Source organism: Zophobas morio, unplaced genomic scaffold (assembly GCF_036711695.1).
Source record: "Zophobas morio isolate AGI-343-1 ecotype UQ-CSIRO unplaced genomic scaffold, CSIRO_AGI_Zmor_V1 ptg000024l, whole genome shotgun sequence".
Classification (NCBI taxonomy): domain Eukaryota; kingdom Metazoa; phylum Arthropoda; class Insecta; order Coleoptera; family Tenebrionidae; genus Zophobas; species Zophobas morio.
In genome coordinates, this window is record NW_026972129.1 from 10,115,280 (window position 1) to 10,140,531 (window position 25,252).

Genomic DNA, 25,252 nt, shown 5'->3' on the forward strand with positions numbered 1-25,252 from the left:
CTGTCTGATAAAATTACCAACAAACTTCAAACAGTCAGAAATGGGAATCTGTTTTTTCATACTCTGGTGAACGTTGTAGAGGTTGTTAGGTAACGTCACCACCATAGAAAACCCGATGCTAAAAACAACCACCAGAATTAATTATTTGAAAGAATTTTTGGATATTCTTTAACCATTTAATAGCTTGACTTTATTTTTAACCAATCATGCAACTTGAAACTGGCAGTTATTAATTTCTACCAGTGGCGTATAGTTGCTTCACAGTTGCAAAATTCGTTCTAAGGCAACCAAAACAAACCATGCCAGCATTTACTAATCAGGAAGTAGGTCAAAATAGACGCATTTCGGGAATTGTTACTTCCCGGGGACGAAACTGGATACAGTGTTCACAGAAGTGTGATTTTGGACATTTTGGAAGGCATTTAGATGCGAATGCTGTCAAAGGACATGAACTGGCATGTCTGGTACAATCAGCCGTGCTGTTGGTACCTCAACATGTCTATATTATAGACTACTCTTGCACAGACCAGAAGAAGATGAAAATTTTATTGAAAATATTTTTTATACTCATGAATTAATATTTTCTTAAAATGGACTAATAAATTTTCGAAATCTTGACTCCTGATCCGTAAACAACCTTTTTTTAACACGACACAATCAACATCTGGTTTCCGTAAATGCATGGATTAGATTTATAGAAATCAAATTGTCGGACCATTTCGTTTACCAATCGTAAATGGTAATAGTCATCTCAAATTTTTTAGACGCTTTGACTCTGATCACTAAAAACGATTTATGGTACATGCAAGACAGTGCCCCACCACACTTCCACAATGATATGATCTTAACCCACAAGCGTAAAATGCAGCAGCTCTCTGGACAAGATGAATTTATCGACATCACAAATGAATTTAAAGATAATGAAAATATGTTGGGCACAATAAAGGCATCGTTATTACGGCGGCGTTTACAAACACGTTGGTATTGAACAACATGGTGGAACGCTTATTGTAAATTTGTTTTTTTTTTTAAATAAACTGCCTTATTGTTCCTACGCCACTGATTTAAAGTGAGATTTGGTTCAGAAACTGCTTTGATATTTACAAAAGTCAAAATTGAATTGAATGAATTTAACTGGACCTTACACCCTTTAAAGTAAAACAAAAAAATTAACGACAATTAAAGATTCGGAAACAATTTACCTTTACTATAACGCTAACATTAACTAATAATTCTAACACCCTGTAACACGTTTAAAAAATATGAAATTAAACATTTCCCAAGTAATCACAATTTCAATACTTCTTTAGAAGTTAATAATATTCTAATGTTTCAAATTCAATATTGTAAGGAATGCAAGAATAATAATATCAGTAGGTAATATTATTTTAAGAAATTGTTTTGAACTAGAATAACACAAAAAAATGTGTTGAAAGCTGATTGGGACATATAGCAAAAAAATTATATTCATTGAAATGTTTTCTTAGTGGAAAGAAAAATTCAGTTTTCCAGTTGTTGTCGGTTTGTCTATGTACATGTGTGTGAAAAAAATATATTTACTACTACTACAAATTTTTAATTTACCTTAATTTAGTTTTTTTTTACTTAAAAATATGCATCTTGTTATTTCATTAAGGTTCTCATATTCTTTAGAGTTCTTTACTCTCAATGTTCCAGAAATAAATGTATGAACTGGTTGACTTCAAATCATAAACTATATTTAATAAGCTCCAATATTAATGGAACAAATTTGAAGTAAGGTAAGTTCTATGTAAGAGGTAAAATTTTAGTTGTAATAAAAGAACAAACATGTTCTGCACGAAAAGTATTAAACACAGCTGAAATGTATTGCGTGAATGTCAGATTTATTAACTATAAGTGGAACTTTCCAGTTGATCGGAACATTCTCTACTAGCTTTCAAATTATTATTGCTATGTATTCGTAAAAATTTTACGGCTGGTTTAAAATCGATTTTCTCTCATTGCAACCCACCACCACAGTTAATTATTTAATAGTGACAGACTACATCTAACAACTATCTAAACATAATTAACAGAGCTAAGGAGAGGAAGTTGATGAAATTCCCTGGGGATTGTTAGAATTAATTTAAACAATACAAACCTCTCCATTGCTATGATCTGCTGTTTCTGATGCTGATAATGATACATTTGTGCCGACTGAGCTAGTCGTCTGTCGCCGGATGGTGAGGCGTCCTTGTTAGGTCCTGTAACTCCGTAAGCTGGATATTCCACATCTGACGCGTTCTTCACATGTTTCTGCAAACTAAAGAAACCCGACCTGTAGCATATTGTATATTTTAAAATATTTTTTCATATATAAATGGAAGAAATTGGGACGCAGTCAGTGGAAAATTTCTAGTTATTCCATCGAGTGATATGCGTTCCATTATTTGATTTATGTCTCTCGCAGGAAGTATGGGTGTGGGGACAAAAAAATCAGCACAAATTTTAAATCGCTTATGTTACTATTTGACACTTATCAGAAATTGTTACTGCTAGTTCTCCTTGGAAGTTTCAATATTTTGTGTGATAATGGAACACTTAAATGAAAGTAATCGTCGAAATGTGTTTGCCGAATTTTATACAGACCATATGTATTTAAAAAAGTTCTTCATAGTTCATCACTTTTTCCAAATGGAGATATCAAAAAGGACAACTTATAGTATTTTTAGAACTCTAAAGAATTCGATAGAAAAAAAGACAAGAAGTGGAATGCCAGCAAGAAAAAGCAAAAAATATGTTGGCAACATATTAAGGGAGAATAAAGTCATATTTTCCAAACGAAAATCATCTCCGTCATCAATATGTATTTAGAAAAACAAAAATTGGAACAAAAGCAAAAATGAAAAAGTCTTTCTGAATCATTACATAGCCAACTTTATTGCTGCATATAATGAATTAAACATTCAGTTTTTTCCTAAAGACAAAAATATCGGTTTTCCCAAATTTAATGCGCTGCATTAAAACAAAAATTCTCAAAACAAGTAGATATGGCCCAGATTGTGTTCTTCAAAGCAATAAGGTTTTACTAGTTTGAAATTTGTACTTAAACAAGGATTCTAATTTCGTTTTAATCAATAAGACACCTAGGAACTCTGTTATAATGTGGACACTCAGAAAGGTCTTCGTATATATTTAAAACGGAAGATATGAACATTTATCCTAAACATACACGTAACATTTACACAGGAAAATTTAAGTTTGTATTAAAGAACGGTCTCATATGATAAACAAAAAATCAGAAAATAGAAGATTGCCATTAATATAGGTAAACTTATCGTATTTCGTTTCATGTGCATTAGATGTGCATCTGTCATGTCCAACATGTGCATTTACACACAATCGATTTTTTAATACAAGTTGAAAAATAATATTGCGCAAGTTAAGAAAACTAAATATAATATGTTTCAGTTATCATTATCACTGTAGCAAAAGTTTATTTTCGTACAAATAAATACTATGCTTATAAAAGGTGCCAGGGGTAGCTGATAAATATAAATATTCTTCAAAATTGCAAGTAATTTTTTTGTAGAAGCAGCTTGTCTGTAATAATACGAGTGGTTGTTAATAGTGAGTCAAAGTCAATCCTAATTTCTACAAATTTGAATTTATTATAAAATCTAGAGCGTCCTCCTATGCTATACGTGTCCCTTGGCAGATCGCTCTCGTTTTCTTTTTTTGTTACATTTTAATCAACGATTATTTTTAGTAAAGTGATCATTGATTAGTAATACAAATGATTACAAGATATTATGTAAATGATACTAATTATGATAATTACCTACATAAGGGTAATCATTTGGTATAAGTAATAGGAATGGTATGTTTCTTTGAAATTCATTTTCCATGTCAATTCAAATTATAAATGTACAGAAATTGTCTTTGCCCCTCTTAAGAAACTGTTGCCAATTCTTAGATTAATCTGATAAACTTTTTGACTAAAACAAATACTAGTGTATTTTTGTCAGATTCCCAAGATACCTTTTGTTTAACCAAATATTTAGTACAACTATATTTTTCGTTATACACGTTATTTTATAATAAATTAATGCCCGTCACGAAAATACCTGGAGTTTTGTTCATTTCATCGATACATTAATATATTTAACAGGTGTTGCAAGACTTAACAGAAAAGATCTAGGTATGTTTTCATAAAAAAAACCAACACAATTTACACATATTAATAATAAACATGAATATACCTGTTAGTAAAATAAAAAAAAATAAACAATTAATTATTATTAAAAATCGGCTAGGGTTAAACTCAATAATTTATTTCTTAGTAACTAATTACACAGCAATTCTATACAAAATAAATCCGGTGGAACTTGATTGGATTCTCCGACACTCGCTGGAATAGACTCGTCGACTGAATAATCGTTTCCGACGGTGGCCTCTATTTAAATCCACACATTTCTCTCGAAGGATCGCGACCGCCGCTTCGTTACAATGTTTTTGTTTATTTAAGGCGGTCTTCGACTGGTATAAGTGAATAGATCGATTTTTTCTCAATAAAAACCTTTTTGTCTTCGTCTAATTATATCTTTTGCGTAAAATTAAGTCAAGTGTAGTAACTTTTTCACAATGTTTTAAAACTACATCTAATCTTTGTAATATTATTGTCAAAAGGTTTTTTTTTAAACCTCCTAAGAGTTGACACAATGATCGTTTACAAAGTCCGATGCTGTTAATCATCTTATCTTGTCAGTGGTCTGTAAATACGTTACACCTAAAGAGTTGTCACCTCTTTGTTTTATATTTGCACATTTTTTAAATGAGATAATAAAGGTAGAATACTTCTGACTTTTGAAATAATGAACTAAAATGGTCATTCCTTAACAAATATGTGTGTCACCCCTGTCACCTAATATTTTTTTAGACAATTTTATTGTTTCAAATATGATCCTATATCGAAAGCACGATACAATATTAACAGTGTTATGCCGACGACTGCCTAAAGTTGACTGCGAACACTAGCCAGTGTGGGAGAGAGAGAGGTCCCGACAAGAACAGAAATAGTGGTCCATTCTTATCAGTCGCATATCATTCTGTAGTAGGAACTTGTACAGTCGTAATTTGTTTCAAACGCACAAATTTTAGCAAAATGGACAAAAAATATGCCGCACTTTTGTATAAAATCGCATATTTGTATCTATTTTTAAGCAGTACCGACAAAGTATCAATGTTCGCTGTGTCCACAAAGTGAAGCAGTGAAAAAATTGATAGCGCGAAGAGAGCAGAAATACTAGGACCCCAATTATATTTGTACACAATCAAAAAATGAAAATAGGGACATATTGGTAAGTGGAAGCAAATATTGTTAATTTTTATTTTAACTTGAAATAGCTTCTTCAAACGATAAATTATACTTTAGTATTCATTTCTACATTCACAGTTTTCTGACGAGTGTCGTGAGTGAAAATGCTGGTAGCTTAAGGATACTTAAAAGAAAAAGAAAAAATAGTGAACTGAAAGTATTAATTTATAAAAAATGTATTCACTGATAAATTTAACATGTATCAAATTCTCATTAAAGGCTTTATTTTAAATTATAATATCAAAAATGAGATTAATGCAGAAAATAATACACTGATCTCTGAGCTCCCAAGATGTAACTTTAGAACGTTACAATGTTGAGTCAAACGTGGGATCATATCCTAATAAATTTATCTTCGATGGCGTGGGTTATACATTATCTTATTTATCAAATACATATAATAAAATAAACGTTCGCCGGATTAATTCCGACAAAAAAATATAATGCATGTTAATTTTTTATAATATAATTATTAATTTTATAAAGTGTACCATATTTTTTTATATAAACATTGCAGAAATCACAATTTATACGTTTGGCCCCACATATGTGCTTGATGTAAAAACTTCTAAAAATAAATGATTTTATTTCTAAAAATTTCAATAAGCACTCAGCAGAATGAAATTAAAGAACAAACAAATTTTGGAAGAAATAAAGAATGTAAAAAATTAAATGGAGAAAAGAAAATGAAATATGTAAAAGGATCGATGAAATGGAAAACTAACAAAACACTAGCATTTTATTTAAACAAAACAATCAAGTGCTTTTATTAAGTCTATTACAAACAATTGTCAGTGAATGAAAATGTTTGACAAGAAAATATTTTTTTATTGGATAAACGTGCTTATTATACAAAGAGAACAATTCTAACTAATTTTGCTGGCAATAAAATTCATGATCTCAATTAATAATTCTCAGATTTTCTGTTATTCGCACGTAAAAAGATAATAAAAAGACGCAAGTGAAGAGAAAATGTGAGTCAGAAATCTAAAGTGTGATAGGCATATTATACGACAAGTATTTACTTTCATCGGTTTCTCTTGTTGTCCTCGCACCGAAATAGTTAGTATAATAAAGGATCACTTAACTTACTGTAATTTATGACTACAACGAAGATTTATATGGAGGCAAATCGTAACTAGGTTTTTTTTTGGATGTCTGAAAACATAATTAACCTATATTTCCTATGTTAAAATCATGCAAGCTTAAGTTTTCTCAGTTTTCATATGAAATTATTATAAAAGATCATACATCACGTTGGCTTTGGAATTTCGAGATTTTTGCCACCTCGTTATGATGACTGATGACTATGCGTACTTGTAACTCGTCGTCTGTCACAAATAATGCACAAATATCAATCATAACCTAACTTCTTTAAACGTGAAAATATGCTTGCAACAAAATGGAGACCGCTTTGAACATTTCTTTTAGCAATGCCTAAAATATGTGATTCCCACACATTATTCATACCTATTTATGTTAAGTTTTACATTGTAGTAAATTGTTTGGTGAAACAGCAGTGACACATTTTCTTTTATCAATATGATATTAAAATTCTGCGGTATACTATATAGATCGCTAGCATGGGTCAATGACATAATCTATAAAATATTTAGATCTAACCGCTCAACAGAATAAAGCTAATGTATGAGGATGTATGTATATGTCGCAACTTAAAAACATTTTTGGTTTAACAAATGACTAATTTCAAGTTTTCTCTACGTTTGTTGTCTTGTACACAATGCTCCCGTATATGTGTTGGCGATTTTATTAAACGAGCGATTTCTAAAACTACTACTCTACTATCTGTAGAGGGTCGAACGACAACAAAAATTTATTTGTTGTCCTCTACCAGCAATTTCATGATGTACATCAAATTTTAATTTTATAAAATAATGTACTTCTTTATATACTTGTGGTTTACCATTCCGACCTTATTTTTTTACCTTTATAGATTCTTGAAAAAAAAATTGTACTAGAAAATTTGAATATTTATATTCGAAAACAAAAAACGACTGTCCTGAAATTTTACAAACGTTAACAAGTTTTCACCCGCACGATAGGTAAATCACTAATTATACAAATTAAAATTTATCTATTTATACCTTCCAGAAACTTGGTGACATCATGTTCAATGTTTACTAGATAAATTCCATTTAAAATATGCAAAATATTATGCCAGCACAAAAGTATTATACGCTTTAACATGCATTTTGTTATACTTTAAAAGTGGGACAAGTTATATCTAAATGATGTTTGTGATTCAGTAAAGATTTATCTTTATACAAGTAAACGAAGAAAAAGTTGAACTAAAAACTATGGTTTATGTTTTTAATATTAGATTATAATTTGTGTAACACACACGTAAAATCTGGGAGACTGGGAGAGTATACTTTTAAAAAATTTTGTGACATATTCTCAACTATTATTTATTATTTACAGTATAAATCAACTTTAACAAACAGGTCACACGTTTATTAATATATTTTAGGTTAATTTAAATCAATAAACATTCTGATACAATTTTGGAGTTTTGTTCCGCTATTTCCTGTATAAATGAGTACAAGCGAATCGATTCCATTATTTATATTCCAGAGAAATTCGTTTATTACAAATCTGACTTTACTTTTTAACTAAGTTAATTAGTGATCAGTAAAACATGAACTCTACAAACTGTCTAACAAAGTTTACATTCTCCACTCTACCCACGAACCAAAACCAACTATTCTGATTTAACGCAAACTGTGCTACATATGTGTATCAAACTACAATTATTCTAAGACAAACTTTAGCACAAATTTGAACTTTTCTTATTTTCTCTAAAATAGTATATTATTAAATTAAAACACATCTTCTTTCGGTATCCTTAAAAATAAATAATTTCTAACGTTATTGTGTAAAATGTGTTTCCAAACGCATCCTGTTTCCTTCTCTCGGATGACAAAAGAGAAATCGGAGTATCAAAAGTTACTTTGAAAAATAACAAGGTCATAGACATAACTACTTCATGGTTATTTTTGATTATCAGCTAGCACAAAAGTCTTTTGCAATATTTGTTATAAGCATTTATAAAATGTAAGTAAAATTAAATAATTTTTGTCCCTCATACATTTCGTCGCAAAATGAATGGATAATGTAAATGTAATAAACATTTAATATTTTTGTTATAAAATGCCGATAACAAACAATTTTAGTCCTCTGCTTGAACTTTTAACCCAATTTGCGGCAAAAGGCAGAGAATGGCGGGTTAATGCAGTGAAAATTAATTATAAAACAATTCATGTTAATCTTTAAAACTAGCAACGTATTTCATCAAGACGCGTCGTCAATATTAATATTAATAGTGTTTATAATCGATTTTTTGTAGCCAAGCTAAAAACAAAACAATAACTTCAGTTTTCATTAAATTAATGTTTAATCAATTGTATTTTAGCGTGCGGTACCCGCCACAAAAACTTACATAAAGCGAAATTCGTCTTAATAAATGTTAAAAGAGTACAAAAAAAGATAATTCCATTAAATTCATTGCAAACTCGATCATTACATGAATTGATGCAAACTCACAAAGGGTACGCTTAGAACGTTTACATCAGAATGTAGATTGGGACATCAAAGACTGAATCTGACTCAATATGAATTAATAAAGATTTTATTTCTCACACTAATTTTATATTGCTCTGAAGTTGTGTATTACTCAAGTTAAACGCAACCTGCATGTAAAGTGACAAATAAGTGATTATTATTTCAATTTCCCAAGAGGTAGATGGCTATTACATTTTGTTAATGTAGAAGAAACGAGACTTGATTGGTCTAGCCATTACGCTTCCTTTACTAGAGTGCTTAACTTTAATTTTCGTGAAAGCGGAAGTTAGCAACAAATGGCGCCTCTAGAAACGCTGTTTATTGGTTATATTGGTAGGTTATTAAAAACAATGGCACATATTCTTTGAAAACATTCACTTACATAAAAATAGTGACAAAAATTCTACATGGTCTTGTTCTGTCACATTGGATTTAGATAAAATGCTAAATGGTATTTTTTTGCATTTCATTGAAAACACTGTCGACGTATTTGGCGTTATTTTACAATAATTGGTTTTCACAAAATTTATTATATCCAGAACTAAAATATAGATTATTTTTCAATTTTATTGCTGGCCTTAATATTATTTAAACGACAACCAAAATTTATTAGTCATCCTGTTGAAAGAAATGGTGACTTCAACTGAAATTATTGTTGAATAAGTCTTAACATAACTGTAAAATGTGACATGTTGCAAAGAAACACATGAAAATGTGTAGTGTAACTAAGGAGAGACTGAAGTTTAACCTGTCCTAGTTGCGTCAAGTAATATATTAAATCTGGCTAAAATTAATTCTTATTAGAATTTGTCATCTTATAAGCATGACGGGGTTATATATTTTACCTCCCTTACTAAGAAAACTGTTACAGTGAAATTTTAACGGATCCTAACATTTGGAAGAAAGAAATGGTCAACAGTACCTACTATAGGACTCAAACAAGATATGATAAGCTTATAAAAGATAAGAGTTTATTGTTTAGGTGTTCAAAGTAGATTGTCACGCCTATCGCTGCATCCATTTTTAAAATTTTGTTAAATCAATATTTTGGGGATAAGGCTCAACACAATGTAATATTTATTTGCATTTATTAAAAAGGGTTAATTTTTAAAACACACAACAATAAAGACAAACTTATAAGTAAGCGAATGTGTGGCACATGTTTTCTTTTCCTTTTGAGTATTTGTAGACAGAAAATAGAATGTAACTTTAGCGTCTACCTGTGGTAGAATTACAGATAATAAAGAAAGGTAATGTTTCACGTAATAGTGTTCCGGGAGCACAATTTCATTAAAGGTCGAACGATTCGCATTGAAAATATTACCCCAAGACGGCATTTTTGCTCTTTACACACATTAAGGGTGTGGAGACAAATACGAGTAATTTTTGTTTGAATAAAACGCATTACTTTTTCAAATGTTATATTTTTCGTTTACGGAAATTGTTCAATAAGCTGTAATTGTGGAGCGTTTGGTATATTATTCGTTTTGGTTAAAACACGCGATTATCACGCACCGTCCTCAAGTTGGTGTTTTTCTCGTCATCTGTCGAATATAACGGGATACCCCTCTAACGACAATTTCAGGATGTTTTTTGTTGATTGGACTTTATAAAGTATGCTGAATTTCTCAGCTGTAAAATTACCGTGAAATACATAGAGTGAAATGGCCAAGTTGAATCGCAGAAAAAACACTATTTCACATCAGGTATCATAATACTAAGTTGTTATTGATTGTTATCCATTGTAAAGAACGACTCATTGTGATTATTTTCAATTCGTTTGAGGGTGTAAATTTTTGCAGCAAGTTGTTTGAATTTTTGTTCTGCCAATTGATTTTTAGACTGTTTTGTAACAGGTAATAAGTTATCAGTGACGTATTCCTTATTAATCTTGTATTTTCAATCCAATTTTCTAAGTGTGATGCGAAGTTGTTCACGAGAGTCATTAATTAATGCCTCAACCTTGTGTGGCATTTTTCAGACCCCTTTTCCAAATATTCTCTCTATTATTTACTGATAAACCTGAATCTATACATTTACAGATATTACGTTTACTCATATGGTTCGTTTTGAACACTTAAATGAAGGTATTTGCAATGTTATAAGGTTTTGTAAAATTTGTAGGTACCTAGTTAGTGGGCAAGTGCCAGAATATAAGTTAAATGTTTTTTATAAATCATCATTTCTGACCTTACTGCGCCCTTATTTACTTCAAAGCGACGTGAACAAATAAATAATAACAGTCGTTAGACTGTAAATATTCAAAAGATTCATCTGTTAAAAACACAATTCTTATATCTATACTTAGAACTTAGAAACAATGCATTTTTCTTTAACCTATTTAAGTGGGTTTTTAAAATCGGAGGCAAATATAGTATTTTCAACGTAGCGATTGAATAAAAATAAAAAACCGGGTGAATGATTGCTGTCGAATAAAGTTTCTTTAAATACTGGCAACTTGTTCCTGTTACCCACGACCCAAAAGTTAAAGTGTGTATGTTAAGTTTACATTTGGTAAAGAATTTTTCTCGCACAAATCACGTCCTCGTATCATAAAAAAGAAAATTGAAATTCTGTAAACGCCGTTGTTTTTAGCTTGAAAGGGGAACTTTAATTTAGTACAGTGCAAATATAGAAAACTATGGATAAAGAGATAATGAAAGTTCGACCGATTTCATGTACTTTACATTAAGTAGTGAATTATTCAAATATGGTCAACTACATATTTTTCTTTTCTCAATAAATAATAAATAGGTCGCAAATACGGTATATCTTTTGTAGTGTAATTGTGTTTGCACATCATTTGTTTCCATGGCAATATATGGCATTTGGAAAATTTATTATTTACAGTTAAAACTACTAGAAAACATCAGTGTTTTATGTATATATTATAATCGTATTTTAATGATTTGTCGACATCCATTAAAAAATATGCGTTGCTTTTTAAGAAAAGTATATATAAATGTATTAAATTAACCTTCCCATTTCAAACTAAAAATAATGGCGTTTGCAGAATTTCAATATTTTTATTAGTTCTCAAGATAAGGGTTCGGCGGATTTTATTTGGGACACCCTTTTCATTTTAGTTTAACGTTTCTGTTTCTAATTTTTATATAATTTAATCATCACTAGTATTAAAATTACGAAATATACTCGATTCGACATTCTAAATTTTGAGATCTAATAATCATCGTATGATTCTGGATAGACACAAGATTATTGTTTAGAAACGTCGCATAGTAATCGAATCCATCGGACGAATGCCCACTTTTATGTTTTCTCGAAGTTTCATGTCTCCCGTTTCAGTTTGTCTGTCTGTCTGTCGTCTGTATCAATTTTTATTAGACAGATAATCCCCGAAACTACTCGACCGATTGTTGTCAAATTTTGTATGTGTATTAGAAATATCCTGTAGATAGCAAACCGCTAAACAAAAATTGGATGATCATCCCCACCAACAATTTGATGACGTCCCTTCAAAGAATTCTATTTTAAAATTATTTAAATGTTTAAATTCAGAACATTTTGTTCAATTGTCGCTTAATGAATAATATTAGCCCTCTGTTTTAGGGCGACAAACTTATTAAATCAAACAAATTTCTAGGTGTGATTCTTCCGATGTATAAACATAAAAACTTGGAGTTAAAGCTTGTTATTATTGCTGAGAGGCCATTTTCCCGTTGGTTATCTAATTTTCTTCAAATGTATGTATTTTACATTGTCCAAATTGCGGCGTCCCCTTGCAATTTGGCCCCCACAGCGTACCGGCTGCGGGGGTGTTTTTTATACCTCTGGTTTGTACTTTATAGAGGTTATCACAAAACAAACATCACAAAATCTAATTTTATAATTTTTCAAAGAAGAGAAGACAGAAGTTCTGTCGAAATAAACTTCGACCAATTTTTTCCATTTTAAACTAAAACCGTAATTTTCACAATGTGTAAAATATTATTAACAATATGTTAAAGACAATTTTATGTCTTCCGAAATACGGGAAATTGTCCAAGATAACATCCGATATGTTTGGACTAAGCAGTGTCTAAATCTACATTTTTGTTCGGATGCACTAAAGACAGGTGCAGTTAGGTCAATCACGTGGTAGTGAAACCGTTGGCGGTGAATTAATTTTCAGCAAAATATTGTGACAATCTCCTTACTTGGCATTGATCTAAGTGCCCAATATACTTCCATTGTTACGATTAATGTGTATAACAATTGTATTTTTCATGGTAAAATTAATTCTAACTAAAAATATTATTTTAATATTTGGCGATGACATTTTGTAATGACTATCATTCTAAAAAACACAAATTACACTAGTTCTATTAAAGCAAATTATGAAAGTAAAGTTTTATTCTTGATTACATGTAAGCAATCTAAGAATTATTTTGTCAGAATTGTGTTCATCGTACAAAAAAGGACATTTAGAATTACAAAAATCGAATCTGCAATTTTATTTTTTATGTTAAGATACATTAATTGAAATAGAAAATATTGATGGATTAATAAATCAAACGTGTAAAAGTAAAAATCTCAATACCCGGGATTAAAACTGTGGGTGCACACGGAAACGATTTTCGAATTGTATACAACCTACAAAAAACATGAAATTAGCTGGTTGTCTAATGACGTTATTTTTAGGGAAGCAAAAAGCTGCTTTTAAAAGTTGATATCCTCCACTATATATTTTTTCCATGGCAATATTCCCAGCAGAACAGAAATTCCAAAACAGAAATATGTATGTATTCAAATTTCAGCGTATTTTAACTTTAGTTGTACCCAAACTCGGCTAAAAATATCCATTAAATCACAAACTTTTCTGGATATAAATTAATGTTAGTGCGTAAACTATTTTCCAGGATTCACATTATCTAGTAACAAAAGCAAGCAGGAAACAAAATTAACTTTTTGAACGAATATAGATCCCTTTCATAAAAAAAAACGAAAGCAAAAGTTTATTTCCGTTTGAAGTTAAAAGTTTTTCTTTTGTTGATTGCATTACCCATTGTTAACAACACCTCTGGCAAATATCCATAAAAAAAGTGTTTGTCAACGAAACTTAGCAAATAGCACAATTTTGCAGAGAACTAATGAAAGTCTGATCTGACCCTACACATTTCAACTTTCTAATTACATCTGCATATTCTACTTTTTACTTTACGTACATTATTTATTCTAAAAAGTGACTTACGTTTTCATGAATGTTTTATACAATTTTCTAATTTACGAAATTAGAAAAGAGGTTTTCGTGATTTACATAGTTTTTAACATTATGAAATACCGTCGTAGGAAGATTTTATACAATACTAAATTTTTTAATTTAAACCACAAAAGCACAAAGCTTTGCCAGAATCAATTGTCTCAGCTTGGCAAAGATCTGTAAGTAAATTTGTGACACACTTCGAATGTGATTGTAGTTTAAAACAGGGATTGAACTTTTGCAAATTCAGTGATAAACACAAACAAACACTGTAATTAGTAAAGTAAATACTTTACCATAAAAAATTATCGCAATTACCTCTCCAAACTAATAACTTTATGTAATAAAATACACAAGACATTAATTTCACTGGAACAAACAAAGTTATAATAAATATGCACATTGCCGGAAGCCTAGCAGAATCATGCAGGAAATTTACATTTTCCCGGATAATATAAAATAATACACATCTACATAACCGTTTTTGTTGTACACACGAGTTTAAAGTACAAAAAAATATTGATTATTTTTTGTTGACATCTCCTTGGTAATTTCCATTCGAAATGTATAGTTAATACCCTTTCACTGTACATTTGCTGAGCTTGGGTCTCTATATCGATTCATTTATAATTGTCCTTTATTTTACGAACAAAGGAATAAATAATACGAACGATTTTGTGTCTTAAATTTCACTCATTACGAACGGTATTAAATTCTCATCGTTAGTATAATTTAAGCCATTTTTGATGTAATGCTGAATGAAAAAGAATTCCTTACACGTCTTGCGTCATGTGGTAGATGCCACTTTTCATGTAAGTCAAGAATTCGATCACATTTTGAAACATGAGGGCGCGGGAAACCGTGTGCTACGTTTCCCATGAGTTCTCGCGGCAAACTGACGGCAGGAACACCATTTCATAACGCCATTCGTTCTTTACTGCTCCGGGCCGCACTCTAGTCGAACTCTGGACATTTCACACCTTCCGGTTGTACACTTAATTCGTATCGCATTCCTCGAAACGGATTAAAGGATTCGATAAAAATTGGGCTATTAACGGACAGGAATTCCTGACCTCGTTCCACGAGAAATCTTTATTGTACGTATAAAATTTTTCAAAATATTTATGACATAATTTTAAATTAACATATATTTTATTAAACTTTTCTTATAAATAAAGAAAAATAAACAAGAGTTAAGTGGAGTTTTGATCAAAATACTTGTTCCTGTAACTGGTTTGCTTGATTTGACCTGTCTGACCTGACCTAACCCTTTTTTATCCACCAACGAATGTGTATAATAACAAAGAAGCGTTGATAAATATTCGTTTCAATTACTGGGATTAAGTAGTAACATTCATATAAATTATTAAGGATTACTGTAAAATTTGATTCACTCAATTGTCACAGAAAAAAGTATTGATAAAAATTGCGTAACTCAAATGAAATGTCAAAACTAAATCTACGCCGTGTTGACTTGAAGTTAAATTTAAAGTTTGTAGTTAATTTTCAAACATAACATATACTCCCATATGTTATTATCGTTCATGAGTGTGTTCCTAAACCCAAAAACAAGGACCAGATGAGATCTCGAATAACCAACAAAAGCATAATATAGCCTGAGATGAGATTGAATTTCATGTCTCTACATCGATTTAGGACTAATCATTTATTTCCCTGGTCTTTTTAAAAGCACAAACTTTCATATACAGTTTCATAAAACCATATCGAATGCAGTAAAATTTTCTTTTCGTTCTGTTGTGGAAAAACTAATTTTACAACGCTGTTGTATCCATTATTCCTTTATTATTTTATTGTATCCATTATTCCTGCGTTATTGTATTGTACCCATTATTCTTGCATTATTTATTAATTCACTTTCGCAGCATGTTCTAGCACACAATTTTTGAAAATTTACTTAAATATTACTTGATATAATGTTTGAAAATTTTCAAAAAACAGAATGAGAAAACAATATGAGTATTTTCCAAGGTGTTTTATAATGTTAAATTTATTAATATATAATATATTATAAAATTAAGGAATTTGTCTAGAATTAATACACAGTGTTCATATCTGTTATGTAACAATACACAAAAAGCATATTTGTGTAAAATAATAAGTACTCGTATTTAAAAATTCTCAACTCTATTTTAAAATACGGAAGTCTCCAGTTTTGTACATCTTTTATTTTCATTAATTGGACAAATTTGTGAAAGTATTTTAACTCATTCATACAAGATGTCAATTTCTTTATGTTTTTCATGTATTTTATAACATTTTCTTGTTTATATAAAACTGTGGATAAATCAAATCGACGTTACAAAGTTGAAAGTTTTTATTATAAATAGTGGGCCAACATGTTTCGCTACCCTGGTACCATCATCAGCACCGAAAGAAAAAATGTTGAAATAACTAAATGACTAAAATGTTTGTTTTCTTCGGTTACTTTATTTTCTTGTTTATCTCTAAATATACTGTTTTGGAATTATTATTAGGTTAATGTCCCAAACCTGGCATCTAAAGGAAGCTTACTTAGAATTAAACTTGAAAATAGCACGAAATATAGCGAGTCTCATTTAAAAAACGTAAGAAAAAGACTGTTTTCAAATTTAATAATGCTGTATGAGCGTATTTAAATTTTGTCAAGTTTTTTGAACTAAAAGTTGTGTGCAAAATTCCAAACCTTCATTTTTAAAAATGGTGGAACTGCAAATTTTTAAACATAATTAATGTTTTCTATAAAAAGTCATTATTGATTAAATAACCCTTGTATCCAGTATCGGTTTTCCTTTTTGAACATATAATCAAAATTTATAGAAATGTAGGGTGTTCCATAACAAAAATTAGTCTAAAATTATTTAGACAGAACGTTCCTCGTTGAAAAATAAAAAAAATAATTTCGATTGCTACTTTTTTGACAACCCCTATAATTTAAAATTAAGACGTGTAGACTCGTAAATAACCATGTCATACAATGGCGTAAATAATGGTGTTCCACGGTCGGCGCAGAGGCATGTTTAACTTCGATTTTTATGTTCATACATCGAAAGAATGCAACGATTAAGCTGTGCTATTACGGAGCAAAATGTTCTGAATGTTATTTTGGATAAATAGCTGTTATTATCAAACTACTTATTTTATTATTAATAAATATAGGCGGGCACAACACTATTGTATTCCCAAATTTTCGAGAAAATACGCTGAACGTTCTTAATTTGATTAATAAAAACAATGTGACCTACAAGTCAATCGAACTAGTGACATTCGTATGTGTAATTAAACATTTTCTCGGCACAACCACACAGTTTACCGCACGTCAGTGCGCTTATAATGGTATAAAATATGATGATGCAGTTTGGATTTTTCTGGGAAAATTTTGATGCATAAGGTAAAGAAACAAGGCGGATTCGTAGATCACAAGTATAGAAATATGTTATGTTATAAACTTAAATTTGTTTTCAACAATATAGAATGTAGCGTACCAAGTGTCTTGTGAACAGTTTATGTTTCCTTTAAAATATAATATTTTTACTTTTATCCTAATTTTCTCCCTCAGTTATTTCTTGTACCCACATTTCTTATGTTACTTTTACCGTATTTCCTTTTATTAATTTAAATTTATTATTACATTTTTTTTTAAAGTAAGTCCTATTTTATTTTTCATTTTATATTTTCCATCGCAAAACCCAACAAAATTCGGTCGGCAACACAGACTTAATAACAAGTTCAACATTGTACAACAGCAAAGGCGAGCGTGTTGGCTCTAACTTTAAAGATCAATCACTTATCGATCAACGTTATTCGCTAGCCACATTCACTTATTCATGTTTTCAGAGATATATTTCCCTACTATTATTTCTGAAGCAACTTTTATTTACTGATTTCCCCTATCGTTTCATTTTAGCGTTTCTAAGCCTTTTTTCTGTAAAATCAACAGAATATTTTATTACTCCAATTTATTCAAGTAAACATTTTCCCCTAAAAGTATATTAATGCCGTATCTTGAGTAGAAAAATAAACGTCTCAAAATATCGTCGCCTCAAAAATTCTAAATTGACTTTGTCAAAGCCCCTGTTTCTCGCCGGAGTCATTATAATGGTAGGCTTTTTCACTTTAATATTGAAGTTAAATCATCCACAAAATCGTATGGAACATCAAACGTATGTGAAATGTTGAAAGGGAAAAGCAAAAGTTTTTTATCGAACGTCGACGTAGAAGAAGTAAATATAAAAAGCGGGCTTGAAAAGCGGAAACTCTGTCTATTGTCGTTTAATGTTGTCCGGAAATTTTACGGGTTATTTTAATGTACAGACAAACCGTAACGTAGCTACTTAATAACATTTTTATAATGATTGACCTAAGTCTCTTTAAGTACTAGCTTTCATATGTATTATTGCGGAAATAATAAATTTCATTTTCGTGGCCACTTGAAACGAGCGATTACGTAACCCGCTGTAAAATATAGAACATTTCCATTGCGAAATATAAATTAATTGTCACGCATTATTCTCTATATATTATTAACAAGAAAATAATATTGCGACGTCTTTTTGCTAAAATAAGCAACGTCATTATTTGACCTCATTATTTTATTTTCTAATAATAACCCGGCGCATCCACCATAATATTTGCACGCATTTAAGGTATAATCGCAGCTCTTTATTCAATTCACGCTAGTAAAAAAATGATGTTTTGCTTAGCAGTGATAGATATGGTGACGCGTATTAATATTTATAATTTAGTATAGTACAGTAGCATACCATTAACAATAATGTTCCAGAAGTCATAATTTATTTTTTATAATTTAGAATGGGGAATGTTTGAGACAGTTGGCAACTAAGTTTCAGTGTTTTGGGTGGGTCGGTCCATAAATTCCCAAAGTGATAAAAGACTACACTAAAGTAAGTATTCACCCTTTTAAATTAGCTTCATATCTGTTTTTAAAATTGCATTTACATATATGGGATACCTCAGTTGCGGCAGTAATGGAGAACTTGCTTTTACGGATAGGAAAAATACGCAATAATGAAATCTTACTAGATTTAGGTTTGTTAAAACGGAATAAAACTTTATAAGTTAATTTTGCGCTCTTGTTAAATCTCCGGATTTATGGTGTAGTTTATTTAGTGATTCTTTCAGTGAAGGAAAGGAATATTTATATTGTGTTTTATAATTAAATTTGATTAAAAATACGCCTTCATATCTGCGCAAAATGCATAAACACGAATGTAAGACAATTTCATTTTGAAATAGTTTTTTTGTACTCATTCACATTCATATTAAGACGTTCACTTAGTCTCGATTAAGTGACGAAATTATTTTAAGCCACTACTTTCAAAAGAAACAATTTGCAGAGCAGATTAACAATAAATGTTTGTCTGAAAACAACATAAAAATGAGTGAAGTCCTTCCGATTCACTGGAAGAGATTAGCTTTTTTTGAAATAAATCTTTCGCCCGAATGATCAATGTTCATACAACGCGAGTCTGTTTATCTCATAACGTAGTTTTTAGCAGTGTTGAAGTGGAATTTTTAAACAGCAGTTACTCGGAAATGTATTTGTGTTTCAATATGCATTTTTAAATTTTCGTTTTAACTACTACTCTATCAGTGCTGTAATTTCCAGAGAAATAGAGTTTCAATATTTGAACATTGGATATTCATAATTTCATCTATAGCTCATTTCATGAAAATTTGCATAATATTTTATTTCATGAATTCGTTCGTAATGAGTTATATGGATATTGATTTAGTAATCAAGTCAGGAAAGTGTTCTTCATATATATTGTACAATATAAATAATAACGGGTAAAAATTTGTTTACGACTCCGATACTCTACACATTATTTTGTAAAATAATATGGCAAAAATTACATGCTTTTAATTAAAAAGAAACGACATTTCAGATAAAATAGTCCTGCGAGGCACACTCTAGGAATGTTTTGTATTACGATCCATATGACGAATAACTGATTTTATGCTTTCCTCGAAGTTTGATAGCTTCCAAAATACAAAAAATTAAGTCCCCCATTTCCGAGGTCTAAAAATATCGTGTAAATGGTAAACTGGTAACCAAAATTTGATTGGTCATATTCACCGAATCTTTTCCAAAGTTTATTCTGTACTATTTAAGATGTACAAAATAATATGTTTTTATACTTATCATTTATTTATTAATCCATCCCTATTTTTAACTTCATGGATATGCAAATTTTTGGAAAAAAAAGTGGAAATTATTCAACAAAACCTATAATTTAGAAAGTGTTAAACTGGCTGTTCTGAAATTTTACACGCTGCATTTAAAAAACTTGATGATATCATCAACAAATTTTGTTAAGTAAACTGCAATATGAAAAAAGGTAAGAAATAAACAAAAGTTTAAGACAAATTTTCCATTTTTTGCAGAACTGACGAGCATTTTTTTAATGGTTACAGAACAACAATTAAAATTTATTTATCCCCTGTAGAAAGATAATGACGTCATGGAAATATTGATTAAATAAGTGTTTCTTCTATAATATTTTAATGTTAATAAGTAGGCATTATCGTAAAAAATTAAATTTGCTAGATTAAAAATTATAATTAATGAACGTTAGACCTTTTTTGTTTCGGCGTCATCGATTTTCTAAAGTAGACAGCAATCAGCTAGTGGTCGCAAAAAAAATTGTTGTGTCTCTTAAAAGTCTGGATTGTTTCTAGCAAACTATAAATAGAGTTACGTAATACAGTTAACCTTCAATTGTTGAGAGCCTTAATCCCGTCTTTATTACATTCCCCACAGATCCCGTGGAATGCCGCTTCGCATTATATTGATGGCTATATTGCTTAAACTCCGCAATTTCAAAAATACTAGAACCTCTTCTTGATATTCAAGCTGGTAATAAATGGATTTCACCTAAGGCGGCCTTTATGCGCCTTTTAGAATATACGAAATTTAGTGCTTCTTTGATGTGGCAAAGCAGTGAGTTTTTATTCTAAAGAATTGCTTTGTCATAAGCGCAAACACGTAAAATAAAATTGAATTCAATAAATCGTGCCATGATCCTTTAATCTCGTTTTAATTGAATCTGTTCTCGGCAAGATTGATTGAAAGAAGAAGTTCAAGAGTTTAATGGATTAGACCCAAATTAATAAAATAAATGGCCTCTGGTCTTTTGTTCAAACGGGCTTAATAGAAGATTCTTGAATTATGTATGTAACTATGTTCATTCGTTATTTAGCCCTTAAATAAATGAAGGATCCTGTGTTACTTACACAATCTATCCGAAAGGGTCAAGCTATCTCACGTTCCAGAACGTTGATAACATTCATCTAACATCCATAGCCATTTACTCAATGTCAGGAAGGGAGGTATACAAGCGTTCTCTAGATCACGATACACCGGAGTCCTTATTCTTCACTTCTTTTTTTCTATGATTTATAACATCAGTAATAAAAGTTTCATGACGTCTTTTCAGGTGGAAAACTTATTGGTTTGGTGAAATTAAAAAGAAAATGGTAAATTACTTTCCATGAGTTGTGACTCTCATAAAATAACCAGTTACAAAAAAAAAGTATAAATAAGATCCCTTGTTATAACAGTTTTCCCAGCTTTTTTCATTTCGTAATTTAGGTTTAATGACTGGAAATTTATCGTGCGCCACCTACTTCAGCAATGTACCGAAAAATAATTGCCTCAACAAAAAATCTGTCAGATAAGCTCCAACATTCCTGAGCTAATAATTTATTTACCCAGCCGTCAAGTCATGAAAGTCTCACTGTTTTCAAATCAATGCGATCAATATACGTCAGTATAAATTATATAAAAGTGTCGAATTGAATAAAACATTGCTTTCGTTGTATTAAATTATCAACTTTTATAAGGACTGATGGCTTAATAAAGAAAAAGAAATAAGACAAAACCGAAATTGCTGACTTGTTCAAACCTGTTTATATCTTTAATTGTTAGTAATTATTAATAAGTCTTTGTTCATCAATTTGACCATAACCTTTGGCTAAAATTAACTAAATAATTTTCAAATAAGAAAGTAGAACTTGTAAACATTTTACATCATTTTCATTGGACGAATTTGAAATTTGGCACATTTAAGGTCCCTTTTATGAAAAAATGATACATAGCCAATAATTATAATTACTCTGTAATTAATCACATGATATTGCTCTTAATAATCTAGCGTTACGCTGTAATATTGTTTTTTTTATTTTAATTAAAATCCAGAGCAGAAGTTTTATGACTGCTCACAATCCGAGAAAATATATTCTTGGGCTGTAAGCAATATCCCTTGCAATTACCCACGACTAATATAGTAGACGCTAAATAATATTTTTTAAAATTAAACATTCCTTATTTCCGTCAACAACTCACTGCACCAAATTATATATCGGCCATATACAGAGTGTTTATGGATAATCAAACTATCAAACTAACGTTATGTGTCAGTTTTTGACAGCACTAAATACAAAAGTGAAGATAAAATCTGAACAAATTTTGATTTCCAGTGTTGATTTTGATCCCATTTTTTGAAGTTAACGAAACGTTTGGACACACGTTAACAAAGTTGCTGCGTTGACAATCCCCTTTAAAGTTAATGAAAATATGGATGGTTAATAAGCCTCAAGTAAAGAACCCGCTGTGCATTCGTTACAAGAGAATTTTTCTTAACGAAATTGATGATCTCATCGTCAGGTTTTTAGTAGTGACAAATATCGCGTTTTCAACTGAAAAAGTCATCAAGTTGGCCTTGATTTTTTATAAATATTGTGAAATATGTTAACCAAAGAATTTGGCCAGCAAGATGGGGTATTCTCTGCAGTTTGGTGTGAAAGTGAGAGAGTTTCTGAAGAATATTGTTACGAAAGAAACCCATACGCCGCCCCGGTACGGCGATGATGACCTATCGGACGGCGTTCGCTAAACAAAAGCCTGGAAGCGGATATCGCGATGGATGTTCCAGAACAAGCCTAGAAGCGGGGACGGAGACCTTCGAGAAGGACCGCGCGGGAGTACTTAGTGTAGTCCAGACAACGAGAGATGAATTCAGTCGAGTCGAGTCCAGCGAAGAACCAGTCAAGTTGCGCCGGAATTATTTTGTACATAATCGCTGTGTAATTAGTCGAGTAAATTCAAATTAGTAAGAAATAAATTGCTGAGTTTAACCAACGCCGATTTGAAATCCCCGTTTAACGTAATAATATTTTAGAGAAAAGACGCATAGAGTGACGTAGACCGTTTGAATGGCCAATTCGTTGCCACGTTATTCCAACTTTCTTGAGTTTTTTTAGCAATGGAAGGGTTCACAAAACGAATCTCAGTAGGGTTATTTTTAAAATCTGTTTAAATCTTACAACATTCTGTGTAGAGATGAAGAAAGGTACGCGCTTTGTTGTCAATTAAACTAAAGTTAAGATTCAGAATGTTTATAAAAAATGTTTTAATTATTACAAAATTCAGAAATCGATATTTCAGTTTACTTAAATAGAACACCTTATATTATATTATTGCATCTTATTCTATTTTTTGTTTCTTTCTTGTTTGCTGAGTATTTTCTATATTTAAAGTTGATAGTTACTGCGTTTTTTTACTTTTCTAAGAGATGCATCCACGTATTAAAAGAATGTGAACAAAAAATGGTGTTTTATTTAAAAAACTGGGACATCGATATTTGAAAATTGTAAGGTTTTAGATTTTTTTTTCTAAACACTCTGTACATTAAAATTTGATTTAGTTGATACTACCACAAAGCGTGTACCTTTATTTATCCTTCAACAAGGTACTGTAAGACAGACCTTAAAAATAACCCTATTGCGATTTTTTGTGAACCTTTCCATTGCCAAAAAATGGCAAGAAAATTGGAATAACGTGGCAACGTCACATCAGAATTTCAAAAGTAAACTGTGGTTGTAAAGCCTAAGAAGATAAATATAGGCTGTTTCATTAAAACAAAACTAAATTGTGTGTTACGCCTTGAAAGCAGAACACACAGTACAGTAAAAAATAATTTTAGAGTATAGTCCTCAAAGAACAGTCCAACTTTGGTCTTTGACTTCTTTTTCTATTTCTAATAATTAATGAGATATCCAGGAATGCGCCCTTAGTAACTCACCCTGTACACTAAAGCCGGAATAGCAAAATTTGCGAAAGGTAAAACTTTGAGTTTTCGTAATTTATAAATGTCATATTTGCAACACGAGTTTATCTTTCAAATTTTTGCAAAATATCAGAGAAGTAAAAGTAGTTGTTATTGTTGACAAGTTCAGTAATATTTCTTAAAATTAATTACTGATTTATGGAAATTCTTTACTAAAAAGTACCATACTTTTAAAATAAACTGTTTAACCTATTAAAAAAGATCTACAAATTCATCATTTTTAACAAATAGTTTATCATATACAGGATGCTGAAACAAGTCTAAGTTCAGGAAAAATCATTAAAAATTCCTTACGTCAATTTGACGTTCACTTGCAGAAACAAAATATCGATTTAGACTGATAAATTAAAAAACTCTAAAAATTAGCCACACTTGTCCAATTCATCCTAAACAATTTTTAAGTATTTTGTTATATTATAAAATGAAGAAAACTGTGTATGAAAACAAGACATTTCCAAAATTATTTTAAATAATGGAAGTTTAATTGATTTTATGTATCCAACACTAAGTGATGAATTAGAATATGGTAAAATATTGAAAATCAATGTTTTGAAGGGCTATATTTTCTACATTTGGACCCAAGAATTTTTTAAATTATTTTTTTGTCTGTGCTATAATCAGTGCTTAACAACGTGTCATAGCGTTGGTACGCCATTTTTTCAGCACCTTGTACATTAACGGAATTCTTATGTAGGTACTGTTTTTGATTTTTGGGGGAATTGTGAATTTTGTTCCTGTTTTCTCTTTTACAAAAAAAAATCCTCATTTTCATTGGATAAAAATTTAGAATTTTAGTGTTACGTCTGAGATTATTTTATGTATGTGTACAAATTTTTAGTTGCTGAAGATGCAATAAGTTGAGGATCTCAGAACTGCATTTTATAAAATTTTGCAAAATTTTACGAATTATGTGCTATCAAAGGATAATAACTCACATTAGTAATTTCCACTAAGTTAACAAGTTAACTTTTTTAAAAATATCCA

General features: G+C 30.4%; 1 protein-coding gene across 2 annotated transcripts in view; it reads right to left on the reverse strand.

The window, feature by feature from the left end:
- The window catches only part of LOC135135130 (uncharacterized), an 84,789-nt gene that overhangs the window by 17,666 nt on the left and 41,871 nt on the right, over positions 1-25,252 (reverse strand). For both annotated transcript variants that reach the window (XM_064064127.1, XM_064064126.1), the window contains exon 4: positions 2,123-2,284. In XM_064064127.1, the coding sequence (XP_063920197.1) occupies positions 2,123-2,284 (162 nt within the window). The remainder of the gene's footprint in view (positions 1-2,122; positions 2,285-25,252) is intronic.